The sequence below is a fragment of the Lampris incognitus genome, chromosome 18, assembly GCF_029633865.1.
Source record: "Lampris incognitus isolate fLamInc1 chromosome 18, fLamInc1.hap2, whole genome shotgun sequence".
In the NCBI taxonomy this organism is placed as follows: domain Eukaryota; kingdom Metazoa; phylum Chordata; class Actinopteri; order Lampriformes; family Lampridae; genus Lampris; species Lampris incognitus.
Window position 1 is genome coordinate 42,632,738 of NC_079228.1, and position 25,728 is coordinate 42,658,465.

A 25,728-nucleotide genomic window follows, 5' to 3' on the forward strand; every position below is an offset into this window, starting at 1 on the left:
ATCAGCTAGTGTAGAGATGTGAGATGAGATCAGCCAGTGTAGAGATGAGATCAGCTAGTGTAGAGATGTGAGATGAGATCAGCTGGTGTAGAGATGTGAGATGAGATCAGCTAGTGTAGAGATGTGAGATTAGATCAGCTAGTGTAGAGATGTGAGATGAGATCAGCTAGTGTAGAGATGTGAGATGAGACCAGCCAGTGTAGAGATGTGAGATGAGATCAGCTAGTGTAGAGATGTGAGATGAGATCAGCCAGTGTAACGATGTGAGATGAGATCGGCTATTGTAGAGATGTGAGATGAGATCAGCTAGTGTAAAGATGTGAGATGAGATCAGCTGGTGTAGAGATGCGAGATGCGATCAGCCAGTGTAGAGATGCGAGATGAGATCAGCTAGTGTAGAGATGTGAGATGAGATCAGCCGGTATAGAGATGTGAGATGAGATCAGCCGGTATAGAGATGTGAGATGAGATCAGCTAGTGTAGAGATGTGAGATGAGATCAGCTGGTGTAGAGATGTGAGATGAGATCAGCTAGTGTAGAGATGAGCTCAGCTAGTGTAGAGATGTGAGATGAGATCAGCTAGTGTAGAGATGTGAGATGAGATCAGCCAGTGTAACGATGTGAGATGAGATCGGCTATTGTAGAGATGTGAGATGAGATCAGCTAGTGTAAAGATGTGAGATGCGATCAGCCAGTGTAGAGATGGGAGATGAGATCAGCTGGTGTAAAGATGTGAGATGAGATCAGCTAGTGTAGAGATGTGAGATGAGATCAACCAGTGTAGAGATGCGAGATGAGATCAGCCGGTGTAGAGATGTGAGATGAGATCAACCAGTGTAGAGATGAGCTCAGCTAGTGTAGAGATGTGAGATGAGATCAGCCAGTGTAGAGATGTGAGATGAGATCAGCTAGTGTAGAGATGTGAGATGAGATCAGCTAGTGTAGAGATGTGAGATGAGATCAACCAGTGTAGAGATGAGCTCAGCTAGTGTAGAGATGTGAGATGAGATCAGCTAGTGTAGAGATGTGAGATGAGATCAGCCAGTGTAGAGATGTGAGATGAGATCAGCTGGTGTAGAGATGTGAGATGAGATCAGCTAGTGTAGAGATGTGAGATGAGATCAGCTGGTGTAGAGATGTGAGATGAGATCAGCTAGTGTAGAGATGTGAGATGAGATCAACCAGTGTAGAGATGAGCTCAGCTAGTGTAGAGATGTGAGATGAGATCAGCTAGTGTAGAGATGTGAGATTAGATCAGCTAGTGTAGAGATGTGAGATGAGCTCAGCCAGTGTAAAGATGTGAGATGAAATCGGCTATTGTAGCGATGCGAGATGAGATCAGCCTGTGTAGAGATGTGAGATGCTATCAGCCAGTGTAGAGATGTGAGATGAGATCAGCTAGTGTAGAGATGTGAGATGCGATCAGCTAGTGTAGAGATGTGAGATGCGATCAGCTAGTGTAGAGATGTGAGATGCGATCAGCTAGTGTAGAGATGTGAGATGAGCTCAGCTAGTGTAGAGATGTGAGATGAGATCAGCTAGTGTAGAGATGTGAGATGCGATCAGCCAGTGTAGAGATGTGAGATGAGATCAGCTAGTGTAGAGATGTGAGATGAGATCAGCTAGTGTAGAGATGAGAGATGAGATCAGCTAGTGTAGAGATGTGAGATGAGATCAGCCAGTGTAAAGATGTGAGATGAGATCAGCTAGTGTAGAGATGAGAGATGAGATCAGCTAGTGTAGAGATGAGAGATGAGATCAGCTAGTGTAGAGATGTGAGATGAGATCAGCTAGTGTAGAGATGAGGAGTGATGTGACATCTGGTCTGTGTTCCTGTTAGCTCACTAGCTGCAGACTTCTGGACAGGGCATAACTGTCTTGTGGTCTTCTATGACAGCAACACATTGTAATAGTAGAGTCTGCTAAAAACAAATGCATGGACCAGTTTCTCACAATCACAGTGTAAGTGAAAAGACTTAACTTTTAAAATATTTTTAGAAGTTATGATTTAGATTCCTAACACATGGTTAGAAACTTAAATGTTAAATGATGACGACACCCAGATGATTTCTGTGGATAATAATAATAATAATAATAATAATGATAATAATAATAAAAACAACCAAACAAACTTAAAATATAAACACATATTTCAAAATGTGATCCACAAAAAAAGATCCACATATTTCAAAACCCAGGAACATTTGAAAGTGTTATTTGAGTTCAGTTTTGGAGGAAGCGATGATGGACAGGAAGAGCCTGATGACATCAGCTTAGTTCCACGTCACGTCCAACACACAGACAGACAGCCTGCAAGATGAGCTGCTGTCATTCTGGATGTCCAGTCCGTGGGTTTAGATGTCCTGAAATGTTGGGATAATGTGACTGAACTTCACAGCTGGATGAAGTCTGTATGAAGACTCTCCTGTCTTCCCAGGCCTGGTACCACAGCGGACTCATTTCCAGGTCTTTCTCCCATGTGGACCTTCATGTGGGAGTCCAGGGATCTTTTCTCCTGGTATCTTTTCCCACAGACACGGCAGCTGAACGGCTTCTCCCCTGTGTGGGTCAGCATGTGTCTCTTCAGATCTATCTTCTGGACAAAGCCTTTCTGGCAGAGCTGGCAGCTGAACGGCTTCTCCTTCTTATGGAAACGTTCGTGTGTCTCCAGTGACACTTTCTGCCGAAATCTTTTGCCGCAGAGGCTACAAATAAACGGCTTCTCTCCCGTGTGGATCCTCATGTGGGAATCCAAATTGCCGATCTGCCGGAAGGTTTTGCCGCAGACTCGGCAGCTGTACGGTTTCTCCCCGGTATGTATTCTCTTATGCACATCTAAGTGTTGACTCATGGTGAACTTTTTGCCACAAACATCACATGAGTAAATTCTTGGTTTCTCACCTGTGTGGCTCTTAATGTGCCTTTTCAGGACCGTGTTTTCAATGAATGTTTTTCCACAAAATTCACAAATATATGGTCGCTCCCCAGCATGGAGCTTCAAGTGCCTCTCCAGAGAGCCTTTCCTGGGAAAGTCTTTTCCGCACTCCTTACAGCTGAAAGGTTTCTGGCCAGTGTGAGTCCTCATGTGGATCTCCATATCGCGGAAGCTGATGCCACAGACATGGCAGATCCTGCTGCTCTCTCGGTGGCTCTGAATGTGAAGTTTCAAACTTTCTGGTGTCTCTACATTTTCTCCACAAACGCCACAATAGCTGTTTGGATCATTAACATGGCTCTCCGCATGCCGGATAAAGTTGCCCTTATTGTGAAAAGCGTTTCCACACACCTTACAAGCGTGGAAAGGTCCCAGGCTGGACTTGCTGTATTTGTCTGGAGTGTGGTTGTCTTTCGGTTCTGGTGCTGCATGTACCCTCGCATGTCTCTTCAGCTCGGTGCTCTTAACAAATCCTTTTTCACAAACTTTGCAGCTGAAAGGCAACTGGCCGATGTGAGCCTTCATGTGTCGCTCCAAGGAGCCCGCGTGACCGAACTCTCGGCCACAGACCCCGCAGCTGAATGGTTTCTCAGCGGTGTGAATCCTCATGTGTGTCATCATGTTTCCTTTCTGGTTGAACTCCTTCCCACAGACATGGCAGCTGAACGGCTTCTCCCCCGTGTGGAGCCTCAAGTGTGTTTCTTGGGCTCGGATGGAGGGAAACTTTTTACCGCAGACTTCACACGTCCGGCTGCTCTCTCTGTGGGTCTGCAGGTGCCGTTTCAGACTTTCAGTGCAGTCCAGACGCTCTCCGCACAACCCGCAGAGGTCCCCTGGGTCCTTGGAGTGCTTCTCCACATGCTTCATCAAAAAGCCTTTCCTGTCAAAAGATTTTCCACACACTTTACAGCAGTGAGGAGCTGCCTCTTCATCATTTTCTTCTTCGTCCTCCTCAGCAGCGGAGCAGTCTGGAGTGGGTGGCTGGCAGTCCGTGCTGGGCTTCTCTGTGCTGGTTTTGGCAGTGGAGGCTCCTAGAAGAGGCTCTGTGTTTCTGGGCTCCACCATGTGGCTCTGAGGAGGCTGTGAGGGTCTTTGCTCTTCATCAGCTCCGCTTCTCACACCAAGCTGCATCGGATCTGTAGGGAAAATAAATCCAGACTTTAAATGAGTATTAATATTGCATATGAACAAGTCTATTTCATTTGAACATAACACCACTAAGACTAAAACACTAACCTCCGCATGCAACACTAAACGCCAGCCAGATGAAAATACTTAGATCAAAACAACAGGCTTATTTAGGCAGATCATCTTTGTGTTAGCCGTCTCACAATGGTGATTATCAACTCACCTGGTAAATGGTGACTTTTTAAAATCACCATCTTCATGTGATGGAATGATGTTTGTAATCATTCGTTTTTGGTTTTTTTTGTCTAATAAAATAACAGCAAAGAGTAACGCTCTTGGTCAAAGAAGCAAGGGAGGACTGATGGAGGAAAATTATTGTCAAAATCTGACAATTGTATTGAGTTCAAATGCGGAGGTTCAGATATTTCAATGCCCCTTCTGTGATTGATTGTCGATGTTTACCGTAAACCAACACATACGGATCGGTACTTAAGGTTTGACTCTCATCATCCACTGGAGCACAAACCAGGAGCATCAGGACGCTGGACCACCGAGCTGACAACGTCCCCACCGACACAGGGGCCGGGGAAGGGGAGAAATCCCACATGAGACAGGCCCCGGTTAAGTGTGGTTATCCTAACTGGGCGTTTGTCAAAGCCAGGAAGACGCCCAAACAGTGCAGCAGCCCATCGAAGAGAGGAGAAGGACAACAGCTGCCTAATGTAAACCAGTGGCGATTCACACAGAAAGCTGAATCAGTTCATCTGGACACATTTATTGCCTTTATTTTATTCATTAACGTTTATTTATTTAGGATATACTTTATTGATCCCCGTGGGGAAATTCTGCTCTGCATGTAACCATCCTAGCTGGGCAGCTCGGAGCAGTGGGCAGCCACCGTGCAGCACCCGGGGACCACCTCCAGTTGGTCTCGCCATGCCTCGGTCAGGGGCACAGACAGCAGTATCAACCCTAACATGCATGTCTTTCTGATGGTGGGGGAAACCGGAGCACCCGGAGAAAACCCAGCGCAGACACAGGGAGAACATGCAAACCCCAGACAGAGGACGACCTGGTTCGAACCCAGGACCTTCTTGCTCTGAGGCGACAGTGCTAACCACTGGGCCACCTCGCCGCCTAAGTATTTATTTCCCTCTTCGGTCTCAACTGAAAGAGAGACCGAGAGGTCACTCGGATGATGACGACGACGACATGTATCTGTCAATAAACGTTGTGTCCGGATGAACCGATTCAACTTTCTGTGATTAGTTTAGTTTAAGCCACGGTTCAGACCACTGAGGAGGACACATAGGCAGGAGTCCCCGGGGACCAACATGAAACCTTCAAAAATTGTTGCGTTTACATGTGAATTATTTCAAAAGTGGAGTTGGCTTCTAAAAGTTCTGTTCTCGGGTTCGCGTCCCGGCCCCGAGTCTCCTGCCCCACGGACAACTACGTTAACCAGTCGACTAAAGGGTCCGACCCGTTAGCCAAGGGCTAGCGAGTCTATTTATCCGTGATCGTTACACTACCCCCATGCTTCGGCATATCAACTCCCTCACGCCTCTGGGTGCACGTGCTTCTGATGGCCTCATGGTCTCACCATCCCACTTATGACACCAACGTAGCAAGTTCTGATACCAATGTAGCGAATTCGGGGGGCCACCGGGAACCGCCGCAGCCAGGATGCGAACCCGGGTCTCCCGTACCACGGGCGACAACGTTAACCAGTCAACTAAAGGGTCCGACCCATTAGGCAAGGGCTAGCGAGTCTATTTATCCGTGCACGTTATACTACCCCCCTCCTTCGGGAAGAGCGTCCCGAGGCTGAAAAAGACAAGGATGACACTGCTCCATCCTCAAAGTGATGGGCTGGTAGAGCGGTTCAACCGCACCCTGGCCACTCGACTTGCCATCCTCACCAGCCAACACCAGCGGGACTGGGACCGCCACCTGCCCTTGGTCCTGTGGTTCTACCGGACTGCTGTCCAGGAGCCCAGCCAGTGCACACCCACTGCCCTCATGTTTGGGCGGGAGCTCTGGACACCGGTGGACTTGGTGTTTGAGGCCCCGGCTGAGCCTGAGATTGCCGAGGGGAAAGAAATGAACTTCCTCCAGAGATTGAGGGATCGCCTGCTTGTGGTCCATGACTACACCCGCTGGGCCCAGGCCAACTTCGGGGTATGGCAAAAGAGGGCCTATGACACACGGTGCCTTGGGAAGGCCTTTGTGCAGGGGGACAAGGTATGGGTGTATTGTCCCTTTCACAAGAAGGAGATTTCCCCCAAGCTTCGCAGCCACTGGCAAGGGCCTGGTGAGGTTGTGGGCCGGCTGTCTGAGGTGCTGTATTGGGTGAGCATGCCTGGCCAGGGGTATATGATGATGATAATAATAATAATAATAATAATAATAATGATAATAAAGCAATCTTACACAGCGCAAACAACAGCAATGTGGACGCTGATTTTGTGTAGGGGCTTACTCCCGTAGCCTATTCCTCTCCCGAGGTGTCCACTAGGTGGCACTATTTAACCCATAGCTGGGGGTGGTTCGTAGGCATCAGAGAATATCCACACACCGGTGGGCCTGCGTACCGCACGTCTAGGGACCAGACCTCCTCCGGGTCCCTTGTACTTCAGCCAGGGTCCAAGGTGTACCCAGTTACCGTGTGTCGCCACGAAGAGGCGCTACATAGGGCTTGCTGTTGGAGAGGCTATGTACTGGAAGGGAGAGACTTACATGCTCGGCTCTCCTGTTCGCATTTCTGCCTGCCAGTGGTGAAGGTTGAGAGTGAGACGTGACAGACACACAACACTACACCAACACACTAGATGCTTCACAAAAACCCCACTTCTTACACAAGAATGTCACACACACAGGACAGATTCTCCCAATACCACCCCCTTGCGCCGCCTGTTGTTGGGGCCAGGGGTGACAGTAGCACCCCATGCACTGATCAGTGTGCTTCTCCTCCAGTTGCACTTCCTGTGAACCCCAGGTGGTGTGTTCGCTAGTGATGGCACCCTGGACATTTGAGGGACTATGTATTGGATGATGGGGTCATTGAGGACAACTGACTCCTCAGGTGGGGGCTATGTAGCGACTGGGGAGGACGGTCACTGGACTATCGGCAGTTATGCGCTGGGGAGCGCAAAGGATTCTGGGACTGTTAACATTCGTGGCCAGATTATTGTTTTAGTAATGTTGTGTTCATGTTTTGATTATTGTTGTGTTGTTTGCTCGGGGGTTCAACTGGGACTGTCTCCACGACCACCGTGGCCAAGACTGATGTTCTAAATAGTGACCTCATTGGGGAAAGCCATTGTTCAGCAACCATTGCGGGGTCAAAATAAAAGAGCAGTCTTGGGGTTGTGTGGTGTATGGACACAGAAGCTGCCATTCAGATGAAATCCCTGCCTCTGGCCTCCTTCCTTCCCGCCAGCTCGCCACTTTTTTCTTTTTAAGACAGCCGCTTGTATTTTGTCCTTGTGTTGTTACAACGAATTATATTCTTACAAGAAATGTGTCCTCTGCACGTAACCATCCTATTGTATAGCAGCAGTGGGCGGCTGCAGCACCTGGGGACCCACTCCACTTCTTCTATCCACTGCCTTGCTCAGGGGCACAGGCAGGAGTATTAACCCTAACATGTCTTTTTGATGGTGGGAGGAAACCCACACAGACATGGGGAGAACATGCAAACTCCACACAGAAAGGACCTGTGACGGCCTGGGGTTCGAACCCAGGACCTTCTTGGTGTGAGGCAACAGTGCTGACCACTGGGCCACCGTGCCACCTCTGTGTGTCCCCCTCTCACTGGTCATTTAGCATCTTACTGGTACGAAATGGCAACACTGGGTGAGTTGAATTTTAACTTGTGGGAACATAGATGATAAATACTGGAGAAAACAGAAAATAAAATGTATTTCTGTAATGTATCGTGAGACGACCTATACATTTCTCAACTGTCAGAACATTCCCCATACCATTTACAGTGTCATCTGTCGTTTTACGACAGTACCTCTGGTTGTCTTGATGCATGCTCAAGAATCCAGGTAAGGAAACCAGAGACAGGTGGACCAGTTCATCTGAACACGACGTTTACTGAGAACGGTTTCTCTCTCGATAAACACCGTGTCCAGATGAGCTGATCCACCTGTCTCTGAGCAGCTGTTTGTATTAGACAATTTTAGGCAATATTGCAAAACAATAAACAGGACTACTTCATAGTAGTATTTGATTCTAATATGATTTTTGCATAAATGTAATGAAGCACCTTAATCTGTCAAGTATTTAATTTGCTGGATTAGCCAAAACAGACATACCCATCTGGCTATTCTATTCATAAACAGTTTTCCTTTTTTCCCCAGAAAATGTACCATATAACACAACATCATATTGATATTGCAATGTAAAAGTACATATACATTAGATATTGATAAACCTTGCCTGAGGATTTTCTCCATATCCCCCACTCCTACCTACTACATCCACTAGTTTCTCTCCATTTGCGGAAATCTCAATGAACTTCTTCAGTTTCATCAATGAGAGAAAATTCTGAAGAAACCTTCCGACAGTTTCAACACGCTGTGAGTATCCACTGCATGTTGCAGGCAGCATGCAACCTGCATGCAACCCACTAACATGCAACCACACCTGAAGCAGAATGCTGCTTCCCTCTGACAACACGCTGTGGAGCTCAGACCCAGATACTCTGCACCCTCTGAGAGAGGAGAGCCTGACAGTCCTGCAGGAGTCCAGGACAGTACCTGCAGCAGTACCTCCGGGAAGCAGCAGACAGCCACAGTGTTTTCTGATCCCTGTCTGTGCCAGCAAAATAAATCAAACTATTCTCAAATATCCCAACGGTGCACTTCTACAAAAAACATCTTTTAGGTGAAATAAAACTGTTCAACACTGTTCAGGAGTGCGATGGGCACTAAAATTGTTGATTTTGTTATGTGTTTTTTTCAAGTCAAGTCAAGTCAGTTTTATTTGTATAGCCCATTATTATAAATTCATCCATCCATTCATCATCCAAACCGCTTATCCTGCTCTCAGGCTCACAGGGATGCAGAAGCCTATCCCAGCAGTCATTGGGCGGCAGGCAGGGAGACACCCTGGACAGGCCGCCAGGCCATCATGGGGCCGTATCACAAATTACATATTACAAAATATTGCTTTACAGCAGGGGTTTTCAAAGTGTGAGGCGCGCCTCCCATGGGGGGCGCCAGAGAGCTTCAGGGGAGGCGCAGCGTGAGAAAAAAAACGCGAAGAAAAAGTAACCGTAAACATCTGGCTAAGTTTAGTTAACTTCAGCAATGCTTGGAGCAAAAAGGATGGGTTTTCAGTAACATGACCTACAGCGAGAAAGGAGGCAGCGTCTGGGCCAAGCAGAACACGGAGGGAGTAGGACCAGGACTATTTACAGTTTGGACTTTCATGGCTTGGTGCTGAGGACGCCCCACTGCCGCAGTGTGTTATCTGCCCTTAGAGAGGAGCTAGCTAGCGGCAGCATGAGACTAAACTCCGGCGTCATGTCGATACCAAGCACCCAGGTCTGGTGAGCAAGCCGCCGCAGGAGGTGTTGGATAGGAAGCTGAAGGAACTGCGGTGACAGAAGAAAGTCAGTGACACATTTAGCACCGTAGATACCATGGCAACCGCAGCATCATACCGAGTGGCGCTGCGCCTATATAGCTAAGGCAGGTAAAGCCCACAACACTGGTGAAAGGCTACTCCTCCCTGCTGCTGCTGCTGCTGCTGCTGCTGCTGCTGCTAAAGATGTGTTGGGTAATGATGGGGACAAGCTGCTGCTGCCGCTGCTGCTGCTGCCGCTGCCGCCAAGCTCAATGTGATCCCAATGCCTGACAATACCATCCAGCGCCGCATCTCACACATGGCATCTGATGTTTAAAACGTTTAAAAATGTTTAAAAAGATGTTCAAAACATTTGAAAAATATGTTTAAAAAGATGTTTAAAACATAAACATAAAGATGTTTGAAAAAGATGTTTCAAACATCTGAAAAAGATGTTTAAAAAGTTTAAAAATATGTTTAAAACTTTTAAAAATGTTTAAAAAGATGTTCAAAACATAAAGATAAAGATGTTTAAAAATGTTTGAAAAAGATGTTTAAAACGTTTGAAAAATATGTTTAAAATGTTTAAAAAGATGTTTAAAACGTTTAAAAATGTTTAAAAAGATGTTTAAACATAAACATAAAGATGTTTAAAATGTTTAAAAAGATGTTTAAAACATAAAGATGTTTAAAAATGTTTGAAAAAGATGTTTAAAACATTTGAAAAAGATGTTTAAAAAGTTTTAAAAGATGTTTAAAACGTTTAAAAATGTTTAAAAAGATGTTCAAAACATAAAGATGTTTAAAATGTTTAAAAAGATGTTTAAAACGTTTAAAATGTTTAAAAAGATGTTTAAAATGTTTAAAAAGATGTTAAAACGTTTAAAAATGTTTAAAAAGATGTTTAAACATAAACATAAAGATGTTTAAAATGTTTAAAAAGATGTTTAAAACGTTTAAAAATGTTTAAAAAGATGTTTAAAACAAAGATGTTTAAAAATGTTTGAAAAAGATGTTTAAAACATTTGAAAAAGATGCTTAAAAATGTTTAAAAAGATGTTTAAACAAACAAAGATGTTTGAAAAAGATGTTTAAAATGTTTAAAAAGATGTTTAAACATAAACATAAAGATGTTTGAAAAAGATGTTTAAAATGTTTAAAAAGATGTTTAAAACTTTTAAAAATGTTTAAAATTATGTTTAAAACAAAGATAAAGATGTTTAAATGAAAAAGATGTTTAAAAAGTTTAAAAAGATGTTTAAAACGTTTAAAAATGTTTAAAAAGATGTTCAAAACATAAAGATAAAGATGTTTAAAACATTTGAAAAAGATGTTTAAAATGTTTAAAAAGATGTTTAAAAAGATGTTTAAAACAAAGATAAAGATGTTTAAAAATGTTTGAAAAAGATGTTTAAAACATTTGAAATATATGTTTAAAATGTTTAAAAAGATGTTTAAAAATGTTTAAAAAGATGTTTAAACATAAACAAAGATGTTTGAAAAAGATGTTTAAAATGTTTAAATAGATGTTTAGAACGTTTAAAGATGTTTAAAAAGATGTTTAAAACGTTTAAAAATGTTTAAAAAGATGTTTAAAACATAAAGATGTTTAAAATGTTTGAAAAAGATGTTTTAAAAACATAAAAGATCATCAACCCGTTTTTATACCTGACTGGAACATACATTATAGCAACAACAATAATAGTAATAATAATTTTGAGGGGGGGGGGCGCAGCTGTTTTTATGTTCTCTGAGGGGAGGCTCGCTTTCCTACACTTTGAAAACCCCTGCTTTACAGCAACACAACATCCTGTCCTTAGACCCTCATATCGGATAAGGAACAACTCCCTAAAAACCCTTTGACAGGGAGAAAAACTAGGAAGAAACCTCAGGGAGAGCAACAGAGGAGGAGCTCTCTCCCAAGACGGACAACATGCAACAATGTTGTGTTTATACAATTTACACAATACATGTTGTGTGAAATGGACTCATGTAAATATGTATAATGTTTTTTTCTTTTCTCTGTCGTATATGCACACAAATGTATGACCGAAATAAATCATTCATTCATTCATTGGTGTGGGGATAGTGAATCAGGAAGTTCAGTGGATTAGCAAGGAGGAAGTGAGGGCAGCTATGAAGAGGATGAAGAGTGGAAAGGCAGTTGGTCCTGATGACATACCTGTGGAGGCATGGAGATGTTTAGGAGAGATGGCAGTGGGGTTTTTAACTAGATTGTTTAACACAATCTAGGAAAGTGAGAGGATGCCTGAGGAGTGGAGAAGAAGCATACTGGTACTGATTTTCAAGAACAAGGGTGATGTGCAGAACTGTAGCAACTACAGAGGTATAAAGTTGATCAGCCACAGCATGAAGATTTGGGAAAGAGTAATAGAAGCTAGGTTAAGAGGAGAGGTGATGATCAGCCACAGCATGAAGATATGGGAAAGAGTAATAGAAGCTAGGTTAAGAGGAGAGGTGACGATCAGCCACAGCATGAAGATTTGGGAAAGAGTAATAGAAGCTAGGTTAAGAGGAGAGGTGACGATCAGCCACAGCATGAAGATATGGGAAAGAGTAATAGAAGCTAGGTTAAGAGGAGAGGTGACGATCAGCCACAGCATGAAGATATGGGAAAGAGTAATAGAAGCTAGGTTAAGAGGAGGAGAGGTGATGATCAGCCACAGCATGAAGATTTGGGAAAGAGTAATAGAAGCTAGGTTAAGAGGAGGAGAGGTGATGATCAGCAGCAGCAGTATGGTGTCATGCCATGAAAGAGCACCACAGATGTGATGTTTGCTTTGAGAGTGTTGATGGAGAAGTATAGAGAAGGCCAGAAGGAGTTACATTGTGTCTTTGTAGATTTAGAGAAAGCATATTACAGGGTGCCGAGAGAGGAGGTGTGGTATTGTATGAGGAAGTTGAGAGTAGCAGAGAAGTATGTAGGAGTGGTGCAGGATATGTATGAGGGAAGTGTGACAGTGGTGAGGTGTGTGGTAGGAATGACAGATGGGTTCAAGGTGGAGGTGGGATTACGTCAAGGATCGGCTCTAAGCCCTTTCTTGTTTGCAGTGGTGATGGACAGGTTGATGGACAAGATCAGGCAGGAGTCTCTGTGAATTGTGATGTTTTCTAGATGACATTGTGATCTGTAGTGAGAGTATGGGGCAGGTGGAGGAGAGCCTGGAGAGGTGGAGGTATGCACTGGAGAGAAGAGGAATGAAAGTCAGTAGGAGCAAGACAGAATACTTATGTGTGAATGAGAGGGAGGACAGTGGAATGGTGAGGATGCAAGGAGTGGAGGTGATGGAGGCATATGAGTTTAAATACTTGGGGTCAACTGTCCAAAGTAACGGGGAGTGCAGAAGAGAGGTGAAGAAGAGAGTGCAGGCAGGGTGGAGTGGGTGGAGAAGAGTGTCAGGAGTGATGTGTGACAGAAGGGTACCAGCAAGAGTTAAAGGGAAGGTTTACAAGATGGTAGTGAGACCAGCTATGTTATATGGTTTGGAGACAGTGCCACTGATGAAAAGACAGGAGGTGGAGCTGGAGGTGGCAGAGGTGAAGATGCTAAGAATTTTATTGGGAGTGATGAAGAAGAACAGGATTAGGAACGAGTACATTAGAGGGACAGCTCAGGTAGGACGGTTTGGAAACAAAGCAAGAGAGGCAAGATTCAGATGGTTTGGATGGTGGGACAGAGGAGGATGAAGAGGACAGGAAGAGATGGAAACGGATGAGCCGCTGTGGTGACCCCTAACAGGAGCAGCCGAAGGTAATGTAGTAATTTTTGTTGTAGTAAAATGTGTAAACTTGACGAATGTACAGCTGCTCCATCATGAACTCATAGTCGATACTGTGAAAATATGGTTTACAAATCTTGTCTATAATCCAGAAGGTGCAGAGGCCTTGCTGGAGCTCCATGAGTCAGCTGAGAACCCAGAGCCAGAGGGCATCACCTAGATGTCTCATGATCCACAAGGTATATGAACTGTATTAATCTTAGGTTATAGCTGGATAAGGATGAGGTGAATCTGACAACAAATGATGTATGTAACCTTTGAATTAAGCTTACACAATGTAGATAACTAAGTCCTCAATGAACTCACCTGGTTAAATAATGGTATTAAAAAATAAAAATCTGCAAATGAATTGGACCAGGTAACTTGAACCTTTGTAAGAATGTTGACCACGAAGAAGGTAACTAGACATCAATTCACATCATTAATAAACTGGAGAGTAACTTCAATAACTAATCCCTCTCTACTGCCACATGTTGTATACAGACGCAGGATGCCAGACAGACCTAACCATGGATGACATTCAGAGGATGGAGGATGTTCTGCAGCAAAGCACAACAGAGCTGGGTGATGTGAGGACAAACCGTTTAGCCAAGAGTCTTTTCAGAAGAGTGAAGATAAGACAACGTTTTACACTGGGCTCCCCAGTGCAAGTTCTTCTACCGTCTGAGCCTCATATCACACGTGGCTATTTGTCTGTGCTTTCTACATTTGAACAGGTCATTTTAATTTTGCTGAGGCTGAGACTAAATCTTCCCCTGATCATCATCACACATTCCGCCGTACCTTTGATTGAATTTAGCCATGGGTCTGAAACGTTCGGACTTTCATATAGTTGTACATTGTTTTGGTTCTTGTAAATAAGAAACCACTAATACCTTTGTTGTATTATTTAATCTTCTCAAACATCTGACTGCCAAAAGAAGATACATTCATGTCATGTGCTTGTCATTTGCAAAAACATATGACTGAATCTAGTGCCTCAGCTGATGTGAGCTAGTGTCCTTTTGTCACATTACATGTCAACATGTTGCTTTGTAACTTGCTGTCCCAACACTTCTGGAAGTATACTATTTCTGAAAAAGATTTGTTTTTCAACTTTAGGGTATCACATTATCCCAAAATTCCATATCAGGCAAAATACTTGCAACAAAAATGTCATTTTAGTTCCACACCAAACCGTCTCCATACACAGTATGCAGAGTGTGAAGCTGTGCCTGGACTTGGCAGTAGTAAGCATGGCTGCTGTCCGGTGTGACATCATCCCCATCACTGATAAGGCCGAATCCCTCGTCTCCAGCACCCAGGCCAGACTGGCCTCGTCTTGCTTGCAGTGTGGGCACTAAAATTCACAGTGAAAAGAAAAGAACATGTAAAGAATGGACCGACGAGGTTCATTGGCCAACTTTGTATTTGATTCACTGATTCTTACATAAAGACGGGTGTTTTTTACCTGACATGTTTCCACTGCCAAGCCTGCAGTCTGTTGTCGAAGCTTACTGTCATCTGACTTAGGTGGACATGATCGTCCTACCTGTGAATAAAACAGAATACCCATTTCTTTATTAACCACAAATAGCACATTGTATTTTGCACAGTTCATCTTTTATTGTTCACTGGTCATAGATTTAAAATAATAGCTACAAGCAACCCTAACACTTAAATTGGGGTTAACATTTTCACAAAAGTCAGGCAAATGTTAATAACTTACCTTGCCATGCAATTGCAATGAGCTGCAATGACTTCTGTGTCTTGTTTTGCGATGATCTACATCTTTAGTGGCGTCTCACCGGACCTTTGAGAGTGTTTAACCTAGTAACGTTAAGTAAACAACCGTAACGTCAACGTCAAGCGGCGCCGCCATGGTGAATATTTGTTGCTAGGTTAATCCACAGGACAATAAAAGAAAAGCCACTCACCCTGGCGAAATCCAAATGACAGTCATTGTGGAGCATCTTGGTACCGAGGTCATGGACCCAACTGCTGACAAAAAAGTTGTTTGCCTTGATACTTTTGTATGCTTCATTTGTTTTCTTAATTAGAAGGATGTCTGAGAGACAAGGCAGTCGCTTACGTCTACTGCCTTGACAGCAGGCAAGTGTTTCGGTTTAGCTCCTCTTCATTACACAAGATCCCGTCCAACATATCTTGTTATTTTCTGTTTGTATCTTTCTCTAGGAATATCGTGTAAACTAGCACAGTATGGGCTTTCCTCCATCTCATCCATTCTGCTTTTCACTTCCTGCCCTCTGTCTCAATTTCACACATCATCGGAATCAAGTGACAGCAAATAATGTATTGTGAGTGGGGCCGGGCCGTCAAGGCAGGGCTGGACCATCCAGCTGTGCCTTCTGGCAGGCTGCAGCCATTCCCTTTTGGAAATCTGTCTGAACGGGGGGGGGGGGGGGGTCAGACGTACGTATATGTCAGAGCAAATGTAAAACACAAGCTGCAGATTCGTCTGGTTCCCAGGCTAGGAGAACCCCGGGTTTTGACCAAAACATCTCCCGGAAAAAAAAAGAAAAGATTCAGGAGATTGTTATTATGCTGAATGCTGTGGTAGGCACCGGTCTCTAGCAGAGTTTTTATGCAGCGATGATATGGCAATGTGCTTTCCTTTAATGACAAATGTATATATTTATGTTACTGGTCGACGCAGTACTTTAGATGGTTGTCCTCTCTTCATGCCATAAAGCACCGCTCACTCTGGTGGTCAGTAAGATGTGGCGGTGGTTTATATGATGAATTTGGGGCTCCATACTCTGCTCGTGGTTTTAATGGGAGTAGGACATACAATGGGCCTCATTCAGCAACCGTTCACACGTACACGTTTGTTTCTACACTCACGGGATTTTTCAGCTCTGAAGTTTGTTGTCTCAGAGGTCAGTGTAGAACCCCAGTAAGCCCTGGATTCAGACTCCATGGCTAACACTGACGGCTTTGCAAGTCTGGGTGATGGCTTGTTACAAGCGGCGGACAGCAGATGTCCGGGCGAGGGATTACAAATAACTAGCAGGCTCTGCTTCTGACCGTCAATCTGGAGAACTAACAAAATCCATGGGTGTGTAACAAGTTTGTACGTGCGAACGACTGATGAGTGAGGCCCAATGTACTATTCCTCCATCCATCCATCCATCAGCCAAGCCGCTTATCCTTAAAGGGCTGCAGGATGCTGGAGCCTATCCCAGCAGTCACTGACTGGCGACCTGTCCAGGGTGTCCCCCCCCCCCCCCGCCTGCCGCCCACACTGCTGGGATAGGCTCCAGCATGCATCCCTCCATTATCCGAACCGCTTATCCTGCTCTCGGGGTGGCGGGGATGCTGGAGCCTATCCCAGCAGTCACTGACTGGCGACCTGTCCAGGGTGTCCCCCCCCCCCGCCTGCCGCCCCCGCCTGCCGCCCACACTGCTGGGATAGGTACTGTTCAGCCCCCAAAACACGCCACACGGGTGGAGCGGCGTCGCGTTAGAGATGGCGCTTAGCTGTGCAGAGGAGCCCGTATCGCCTCTCATCAACTACGTCTCGGCGGGTGGAAGCCGCGGGCCGCACAGGCCCCGGCGGCAGCTTGCCAGCAAAGCCGGTGCCTGTCAGATACCAACCTGAGCGGGGCTTCTCTGTGTCGGCCGCCGAGGACTGCTGACTCTCATGCGCCAGCTGCCTTTCAAAAACCCCCAGGATCTCCTCTGCGGCGGAGTCCAGGCGCTCCTTCACCAAAGCCTTCAGTTCCTTCAAGTCCGACAGCCTCCTCTTTCTCGCTCTGAACACTCCCAAGATTTCATGCGCAGCCGCCACCAGCCGCCTGTTTATCTCCTCCCGGAGCGTCTGGAGGTCACACGTTTCTGGTCGCCTCCTGGACATTTTCCACGGGAACTAGCCTCCTCCACATGCAACACGGCACGTAAACAACGCTGGCCGACTCACTTCCGCAGTCGAGGCGTTCGCCTTGGGACGCCGTTCAGCGGCGCCGTGACGTCATGTACATGCGACGGCGACGACGGTTCCGTGGAGGCAGCAGGCCGCGAGGTAAGCTGTCCGCTATAGAGCAGTATATAAAGCGCACATGCTGCGTGTGCCGGGAGGCCGGGACTCGAACCCCGCCTGCGGCATTAGCGGTCTTTAGTTTTGTTAATCGGCCGCGCAAACGAACGCAAAATAACTGCTTTTAGCACCCCTGTTGCTAAAGTTAACCACTTTTAGCTACCCCTATTGCTAAAGTTAACCACTTTTAGCACCCCTATTGCTAAAGTCAACCACTTTTAGCACCCCTATTGCTAAAGTTAACCACTTTTAGCTACCCCTATTGCTAAAGTTAACCACTTTTAGCTCCCCTATTGCTAAAGTTAACCACTTTTAGCACCCCTATTGCTAAAGTCAACCACTTTTAGCTACCCCTATTGCTAAAGTTAACCACTTTTAGCTACCCCTATTGCTAAAGTTAACCACTTTTACCTACTCCTATTGCTAAAGTAAACCACTTTTAGCTACCCCTATTGCTAAAGTTAACCACGTTTAGCACCCCTACTGCTAAAGTAAACCACTTTTAGCTACCGCTATTGCTAAAGTAAACCACGTTTAGCTACCCCTATTGCTAAAGTTAACCACTTTTACCTACCCCTACTGCTAAAGTAAACCACTTTTAGCTACCGCTATTGCTAAAGTAAACCACGTTTAGCTACCCCTATTGCTAAAGTAAACCACTTTTAGCACCCCTATTCCTAAAGTTAACCACTTTTACCTACCCCTATTGCTAAAGTTAACCACTTTTACCTACCACTATTGCTAAAGTAAACCACTTTTAGCTACCCCTATTGCTAAAGTAAACCACTTTTAGCTACCCCTATTGCTAAAGTAAACCACTTTTAGCTACCCCTATTCAGGGCTCTCAAGTTTTGAACTGAGTTCAGAGTGAGATTTTGGCGGCGGGTGGTGGGGGTTTGGTTGGGGTGGGGACGGGGGTCTGATCTGATAAATGACACATAAAATAGCTGTCAAACAAAGCATAACTTTTATCTCATCTTAAGTTGGTAAAGTCCTCCTAGAATTTGGTCTCAAATGCTTTGTGAATTGCTCTTAAGAAAAAACTAAAAACTTTTAGTGCAATTTATAAGTACTCTCAGTGGTGACCTAAGAGAAAAGCTTTATGAATAATGGGTTCTGAACTAAGACTAAAAAACAAGTGTCAGTATAGCTGCTGAAATTTGCAGGGATTCAACTAGCTAGCTTAGGGTGACCATATTTGGCGTTCCAAGAAAAGAGGACACATTGCCTCCAGCCTCGAGATACTTCAATGATACTCGGAGTTTACTCAAAGATACCTTATACTTTGAATATCTTTAAAGTAGGCCTCCTCTGTATGGATAGAAAATTATTATTTATATTATTTAAGTACATGCTTAATGGTCCTGTGGGTGTAGGTTTGGTTTTAACTTAACTGCTCTCTGTCTCTTTTCTCTTCCAGGCACATAAAGAGTCTCACTTGCAACATGTTCACTAATGAATATGCATGTGCTGACCTGCATATTAAATTATTATCATGGCTTTTTCTCTGATTTTTACATTTTATTTTGATAGAATACTTAAATCTGAGACCACACTTAATATTTAAAAATAACATAACTCTGTCACATGAAATGTTATAATGACATAAATGTATAGAAACCTGTAGGTAATCTGCTGCTCTGTAACAGCTGCTGTGAGCTTTTCTAACCTCACTTGAGATTCTGGCTTTCAGTTTGTGTATTTCATGACACAGACCCACAGTGATGCTCACACTATCTCAAAAACTTTGTATTATTTTTCTTTCATTCAACTCCTGAACTAAGATCTCAGATCTTTCACTATGACATCAGAGCTCACCTGAGAGGCTGCAGCTCACCTGTCTGTGTGTCTCTGTGCTGCTCAGGCTGCTGCTGACAGGATTTTCAGAATAAAATGATGCCTGACAGTCAAACAAATCAGTTGGACAAGCTGTGACTAGTTTAGCTTATAAATAATACTCATGTCTTACTACAATACAAGTAGCAGCACATTAATGTCACATATAATATAATAACTCTGTTCTTGAGCCAATAATGGAAAAGGAAGGGTTGGCATTAAATAGTGAATAATTCTCACACTAACTTCAAAGATTAATATTTGGATTAATTAAAGAACATTCTCAGTTAATCGTGTAAACAGTTACTGACACTTTGGTTCTTCTTTAAAAAGGATCAGATGTCTTCATTTGCTTTTGAGAGGAATTTTCACCAACATTAAAGTTGTTTAATTATCAACATGTCTGAGCAACAGCCGCAAATTAGCTAACATCACCTAACGCCAGAAATTAATATAATATCAATATCTTAGTTTAGTTTCAGGGGAAGTCGTTTTAAATTCTGTGACGTTTGAAATGTTTAAACTGTAGAGGAGCTCAAGCAGGAGTCGTGACAACTTTCTCTTTCGGCTACACAACGTGCACCATTTATTCCTTCCACCATTACAACAACAACCAAAAAACCCGCGCAGCGGAAGTGTGTCACTGTAAACCCGAACCGAGGAAACAGCAGCTGTAAACTAACGTTCCTACCAGCTCAATAAGGGGAATTATGTAGCCCCATAACCACTACAAAACTTTAAATACTGACCGCTGCAGATTCTCCACCTCACAGACTCCTCTGCACCTGTTGCTAGGCAACACGTAGCAGTGTCTTGCCATTAACATCGCTGATAAAGCAGCTGGCTTGCTTGAGATCGGTAAAAATATAATATATAACAGTTCAGCAACACGCAAACCTACCACAGAAAGCCGGACATTTTCAGGAATTTATAACCCGCCCCCCCAGGACATGTCCGGGGAAAAGAGGCCGTTTGGTCACCCTAAGCTAGCTAGGCTAGCTCACACACTCTGGTTAAACCAACTGCCTGGACACAATATTCATAGAGAGTAGAAAGAGACAAGTTATCTCGAATGATGAGATAACTTACTGTACACATAGGATATGGTCTTCTCCCACATCGTTGCTGTCCTACTTCGGATTTGTGACTAAGTTAGTAGATAGCTGTCCTCTTCTGTCAAGTTGTTGTAGCGGGAATATCTAAATCTTACCCGGACACAGCAATGCTATTATTTGATTGGCTGTTCGGCAGCTATATTCTTTAATTTGATTGGCTGGTGCGTGGCAGGCCCTTCTCAACGCTATGGGGAATCCACTTGATTCCTACCTGTTCTACTGTTATAAAAAATAGCGGCGCAACTTGGTGGGCGTTACCCTGGTTCTCTGCGTGAGAAATACAAGGTGTGGCGTGTGAGCGTGTGAATGAGTTGAAATGCGTGTGTCTCACGCACAATGCGTGAGACTTGAGAGCCCTGCCTATTGCTAAAGTAAACCACTTTTAGCTACCCCTATTGCCAAAGTAAACCACTTTTAGCTACCCCTATTGCCAAAGTAAACCACTTTTAGCTACCCCTATTGCCAAAGTAAACCACTTTTAGCTACCCCTATTGCCAAAGTAAACCACTTTTAGCTACCCCTATTGCCAAAGTAAACCACTTTTAGCACCCTTATTGCCAAAGTAAACCACTTTTAGCTACCCCTATTGCCAAAGTAAACCACTTTTAGCTACCCCTATTGCCAAAGTAAACCACTTTTAGCTACCCCTATTGCCAAAGTAAACCACTTTTAGCTACCCCTAATGCTAAAGTAAACCACTTTTAGCACCCCTATTGCCAAAGTAAACCACTTTTAGCTACCCCTATTACTAAAGTAAACAACGCGTGACTGCTGCTTCTGCTGTGTTCCAATGTGTTTTATGGTGTTGTTGACTCTCTTTCATGGATTTGTTTCTCTTTCTAGTGTCTTCAGGTAAAGAATAAATATATAAGCAACACACAGAGTAGCTAAGACAATGGCCTCAAGGAAGAAAAAAAATGGAATACCAGACAGATGGCTGGACTACCAACCCGTGGGGAGAAGAATTACAGGGACACGCTTTATTGTCTTCAAAGTTCCCTTGAAGCCCTCTTTGTGTCTCCATGTCCCAGAATCTGATGCCTTTGGTCACTGGGAGCTGCTGGACACTTTGAAAAAAGAGAACCAGGAACTTGGTCTTATCATAGACCTGACTTTCACCAAGCGGTACTACAAGCTGCAGGACATACCACAGTCCTGGTGCTATGTAAAGATCCTCACGGCGGGTCATGAAGTACCCAACAACGAGACCATCCTGAGCTTCAAACGTGCTGTACGCCACTTCCTACGGGAAAACCCTGACAACGACAAGCTGATTGGAGTCCACTGCACACACGGCCTGAACCGCTCAGGCTACCTGGTCTGCAGGTACCTGATAGATGTGGAGGGGTATAATCCCAAAGAGGCTGTGCGCCTGTTTAACTCCGCCAGGGGACACTCCATTGAGAGACAGAACTACCTGAAAGACTTGCACCTGGGGCCGATCAGGAGCAACCAGGGTATGGAAGAGACTGAAGAGGAGCCATTGAGAGGCCTGGCTGCAGATAGGCCGTGCAGCGCTCCCATTCCCTATTACCCCAGAGGGGGTGAGTGCTACAGCCAGAGCACTTACAGAGAGGGTGGGTGCTACAGCCAGAGCACTGTCAGTCAGAGTGGAATCTTCCATCAGCTTCCACGGGGGGGCCTCCATTCCCCTCCGGTCTTGATGCCATACAGAATGGGCGCTCCTCTTTTCCCATACCAGTGGAGGAGGCCAGAGGATATCCCACACAGAGAGCCGCCTCCTGGGCCACAGGGTAACTCATCAATCTTCCGCCCCGAGGAGCAGATAAGGAGTGCTCCTAACCCCTTCCTCCATCAATACACCCCCCATGACCCCAATACCCAGTACCTATCTCAGAGGAGGGGTCGAAGAGGGAGACAGCGACACAATTATTAAGACAAAGGGTCTGATCTTAGATGATTCTGGATGAAGCACAGGTCTGTGCGCGCTCACTGGATGTGATGCAGGGTGACAGATTTCTGATTTAATAGATTTTATTTCTAAGTGTAATTGGGGAAGGGGTGGCGGGTCTATGTCAAAGACGGACTGTTTACACCCAGTTGTTGCTGTCTCCACCAGTTTTCTCTTCTACATTTTCATGGCAGTTCTGCTTCAGACAAAAGACATCGGCGTGGGTTAGACTCAGTGTCACATCATAAGCCAGTTACCAACATTGACCACCATGTTTTAAAAAGTCAGACGAGAATTTGATTTACTTAACAGGAAAATGATCAGACATGATGTATGTGATAATATAACTACACTTTTGCTTTTGTTTTATATTAAATCATTTTGTTGCTCTCTGAAGTTGTCTTTGCGTTTGGGGTTTCCATGTCACAGATTAGGACCCTCCTGCTGAGGCCTCATCAGGTTGAATGAAAGCCGCAGTATCAGTTTGGCTACAATGCAGATATTTGGTCAGCTGATGTTTCGTATTGAAAATCTTTTTCATTCCCATGCAAATCTACCTAGTGAGAGTAAAGTACCACGTGACTGTTACTGATAGAGTCCATAGCCACTGGGTTCTGTTGCTTCACAGCAAGAAGGTCCTGGGTTCAAACCCCAGGCCGTCCCAGGTCTTCTGTGTGTGGAGTTTGCATGTTCTCCCCATGTCTGCGTGGGTTTCCCCCAGCATCAAAAAGACATGCATGTCAGGGTTAACACTCCTGTCTGTGCCCCTGAGCAAGGCAATGAAAAGAAGAAGTGGAGTTGGTGCTGCAGCTGCCCACTGCTGCTGTACAATAGGATGGTTCCATGCAGAGAAGAGATTTCATTGTAAGAGTACAACTCATTGTTACAATGACAAAGTGGCTTTCTTCTTTCTTTTCTTCTACTCTTCTCATGAGTCAAAGAAAAGCCGGTTAAACTCACCTTGGAGTCGCTTCATCTGCCTCAGCTTCTCAGTCTCACCGGTGCTGCAGCAGGCGGGACTCTGCAGGTTAGGGTAATGTTCTGTTTACAAAGGATTTTCCAGCACTGCTGATCCATGACGTGGATTTCAAATCTTGGGGCTGGAGTGAAAATGTTGAATCTTTAAAACTTGGAAAAAGAAAAGTTCTGCAGTAAAATAATGAGCACTTATTCTGACATGAAGCTTAAATCTGTTGACATGAAGGTGGCTGATTATTTTGATAACAGGATTCTACAAAATATGAGCAAATGACTTCACAGATTGAGAAAAAGGGGAATAGGCTTTGGGATAGTTACTGAATCATCACATACTCCAGTCCTACTGTAATATTTATCCTTCCGAGGTGAATTTCCAACTCCAATGAGACTGGGAATTACATCCAGCTGTTGTTCCAGTTGTAAACCCTCCCTGACTGGAGGCTGAATAAATGGAACAACAGGTGAAGGTGATGAACTACCTACTAGAACAGAAAACCTGAGGACCTGATTGAGAACAAAGGTGATCACATCCACAGATTGCTGCACGGTCAAGCTGGCAGTGACAGCATGAAAGCAGAACAGAAATGATCGCAGCTCTTTTTTTCCAGTCATCTGTTCATCTTAAAAACTCATTAGATGAAATTCTAACCACCGGGTAGGAGACGGGCCGAGCCCGGGTTCTAATGGAGTCAAACACACAACTCCTGCCAGACCTGTCCCACTATCAAATGTTTGGTGATTGCTATTAAAAACCAAAATTAATAGGAAATAAAAATAATTTAAATAATTTCACCAATATGTCGGTGAAATGTTAGCTCATGTCAGGTGTGAGCTGTTGCATCTTGTATCACATGCTCTCCATCCACCCATCATCCAAACCGCTTATCCTGCTCTCCGGGTCGCGGGGAGGCCGGAGCCTATCCCAGCAGTCATGGGCGGCAGGCGGGGAGATGCCTCGGGTGTATAAATAGTATTACTGTCACATTCAAAGCAAATCAAATCCATTTTATTTGTGTAGCCCAATATCATAAATTACAAATGTGCCTCAGGAGGCTTTACAGCAACACAACATCCTGTCCTTAGACCTTCTCATCGGATAAGGAACACCTCCCTAAAACCCTCTAACAGGGAGAAAAGACAGGAAGAACCCTCAGGGAGAGCACCAGAGGAGGAGCTCTCCCAAGACCCACAACGTGGCATGACGTTGTTATTGTATTTAGAAATCACGTCAGGACACAGCGCTGTCGCTCGACACAACCTCTACGTTGCATTCTTTATTTAGACTGACACAGCATCACAGGCAGACCCGATCACACAACCCAGAGCCCGCAGGCATCACCAATCGATCCCAGCACAATAGAACAGCACCAAATCAAATGCAGCACTGTCGATGTGTGCAGACATAACATTCCCCCCCCCCCCCCCGGCAGGATTTCAAACATGAAAGGTTGACACAAAGTCCTCTAGGTGGCCAGGGCGTAAACGTGTGCCAACAGGTCGCGGGGCGGCCTGAGGCTGGGCAGGCCGAGGTGGGGAGGGGGGGGGCAGGGGAAGCTGAGGCCCAGGAAGGTCTGGGGCCCGTGTAGGAGCTGCATGAAGCCCCGGGGCGTCTCGCCATGCTGAGGGAATGGCTAAGGTTGTGTCACCAGCTGTGTGTGGCGGAGCTGACACCTTCCGTAGACTACTGGAGTGCCACCGAGTGCCATCGCTGAGGAGGTAGGTGGTGGGCCCAGCTGACGGGTGACTTGGAGAGGAGAGGACCAGTATGAAGCCATTTTATTGTCCCTGTGGGGCCTGCGGACCCTGACCCAGTCTGACACATTGATGTCTGGCACCCTGGTTCGTTTTGACTGGTCAAACCGTTGCTTCATCCGCGTCTGCTGACGAGGGACTGAGGCTCTGACCCCAGAGGGAGGTGCCTGAGGTGTGGAGGGGCGGAGCCTGTCAAGGGGCATGCACAGTTCCCGGCCTAGCATGAGAGAGGCTGGGGAGACGCCTGTGGTCGAGTGCTGTGTGGCCCGATAATGCAGCAGAGTGTGACGGATGGCCTGCGTGAAAGAGCACCCTTGGGCCATGTGTGCTCTGAGGCCGTTCTTCAGTGACTGGTGAAAACGTTCAACGCCGCCATTGGCCTGGGGGTGGTAGTACGCAGTGCGTATATGACGGATGCCCTTGCTTTCCAGATAAGCAGTGAACTCAGCAGAGACCAGCTGAGGGCCGTTGTCAGTGGTGATGGCCTTTGGGAGGCCCCAGCGAGAGAAGAGAGAGTCCAGGAAGTCGATGATGATCTGTGAGGTCACAGTGCCGGAAGTGGTGAGTTCAGGCCATTTTGAGTGTAGATCTTAGGCGACCACCATGAAGCGTTGGTGGTGGTGGGGAACTCCATGGATCTCACCACAAATGTCCAA

At 45.2% G+C, this 25,728-nt stretch overlaps 2 protein-coding genes across 3 annotated transcripts; one reads left to right on the forward strand and one right to left on the reverse strand.

Moving 5' to 3' along the window:
• Positions 1-2,059: 2,059 nt before the first annotated feature.
• Positions 2,060-17,340, reverse strand: LOC130128873 (gastrula zinc finger protein XlCGF57.1-like). 2 transcript variants are annotated; one of them, XR_008811937.1, is made up of 5 exons: positions 17,041-17,180; positions 15,360-15,420; positions 15,152-15,252; positions 14,894-14,974; positions 14,324-14,782 (listed from the first exon to the last, which is right to left on the reverse strand). XR_008811937.1 is itself a non-coding variant. In XM_056298637.1 (2 exons), exons 1-2 carry the CDS (start codon positions 17,297-17,299, stop codon positions 2,393-2,395), a joined length of 1,938 nt encoding a protein of 645 aa, XP_056154612.1. In that variant the 5' UTR covers positions 17,300-17,340; the 3' UTR covers positions 2,060-2,392. The 2 variants fall into 2 exon arrangements, 1 of the variants encoding a protein (XP_056154612.1); XM_056298637.1 differs by lacking the exons at positions 14,324-14,782; positions 14,894-14,974; positions 15,152-15,252; positions 15,360-15,420 and adding an exon at positions 2,060-4,071 and having other exon boundaries at positions 17,041-17,340.
• Positions 17,341-17,433: 93 nt separating this feature from the next.
• dusp11 (dual specificity phosphatase 11 (RNA/RNP complex 1-interacting)) lies at positions 17,434-22,732 on the forward strand. Its single transcript, XM_056298701.1, has 2 exons — positions 17,434-17,464; positions 21,274-22,732. The coding sequence occupies exon 2, from the start codon at positions 21,326-21,328 to the stop codon at positions 22,325-22,327; it is 1,002 nt and encodes a 333-aa protein (XP_056154676.1). The 5' UTR covers positions 17,434-17,464; positions 21,274-21,325; the 3' UTR covers positions 22,328-22,732.
• Positions 22,733-25,728: the final 2,996 nt, after the last annotated feature.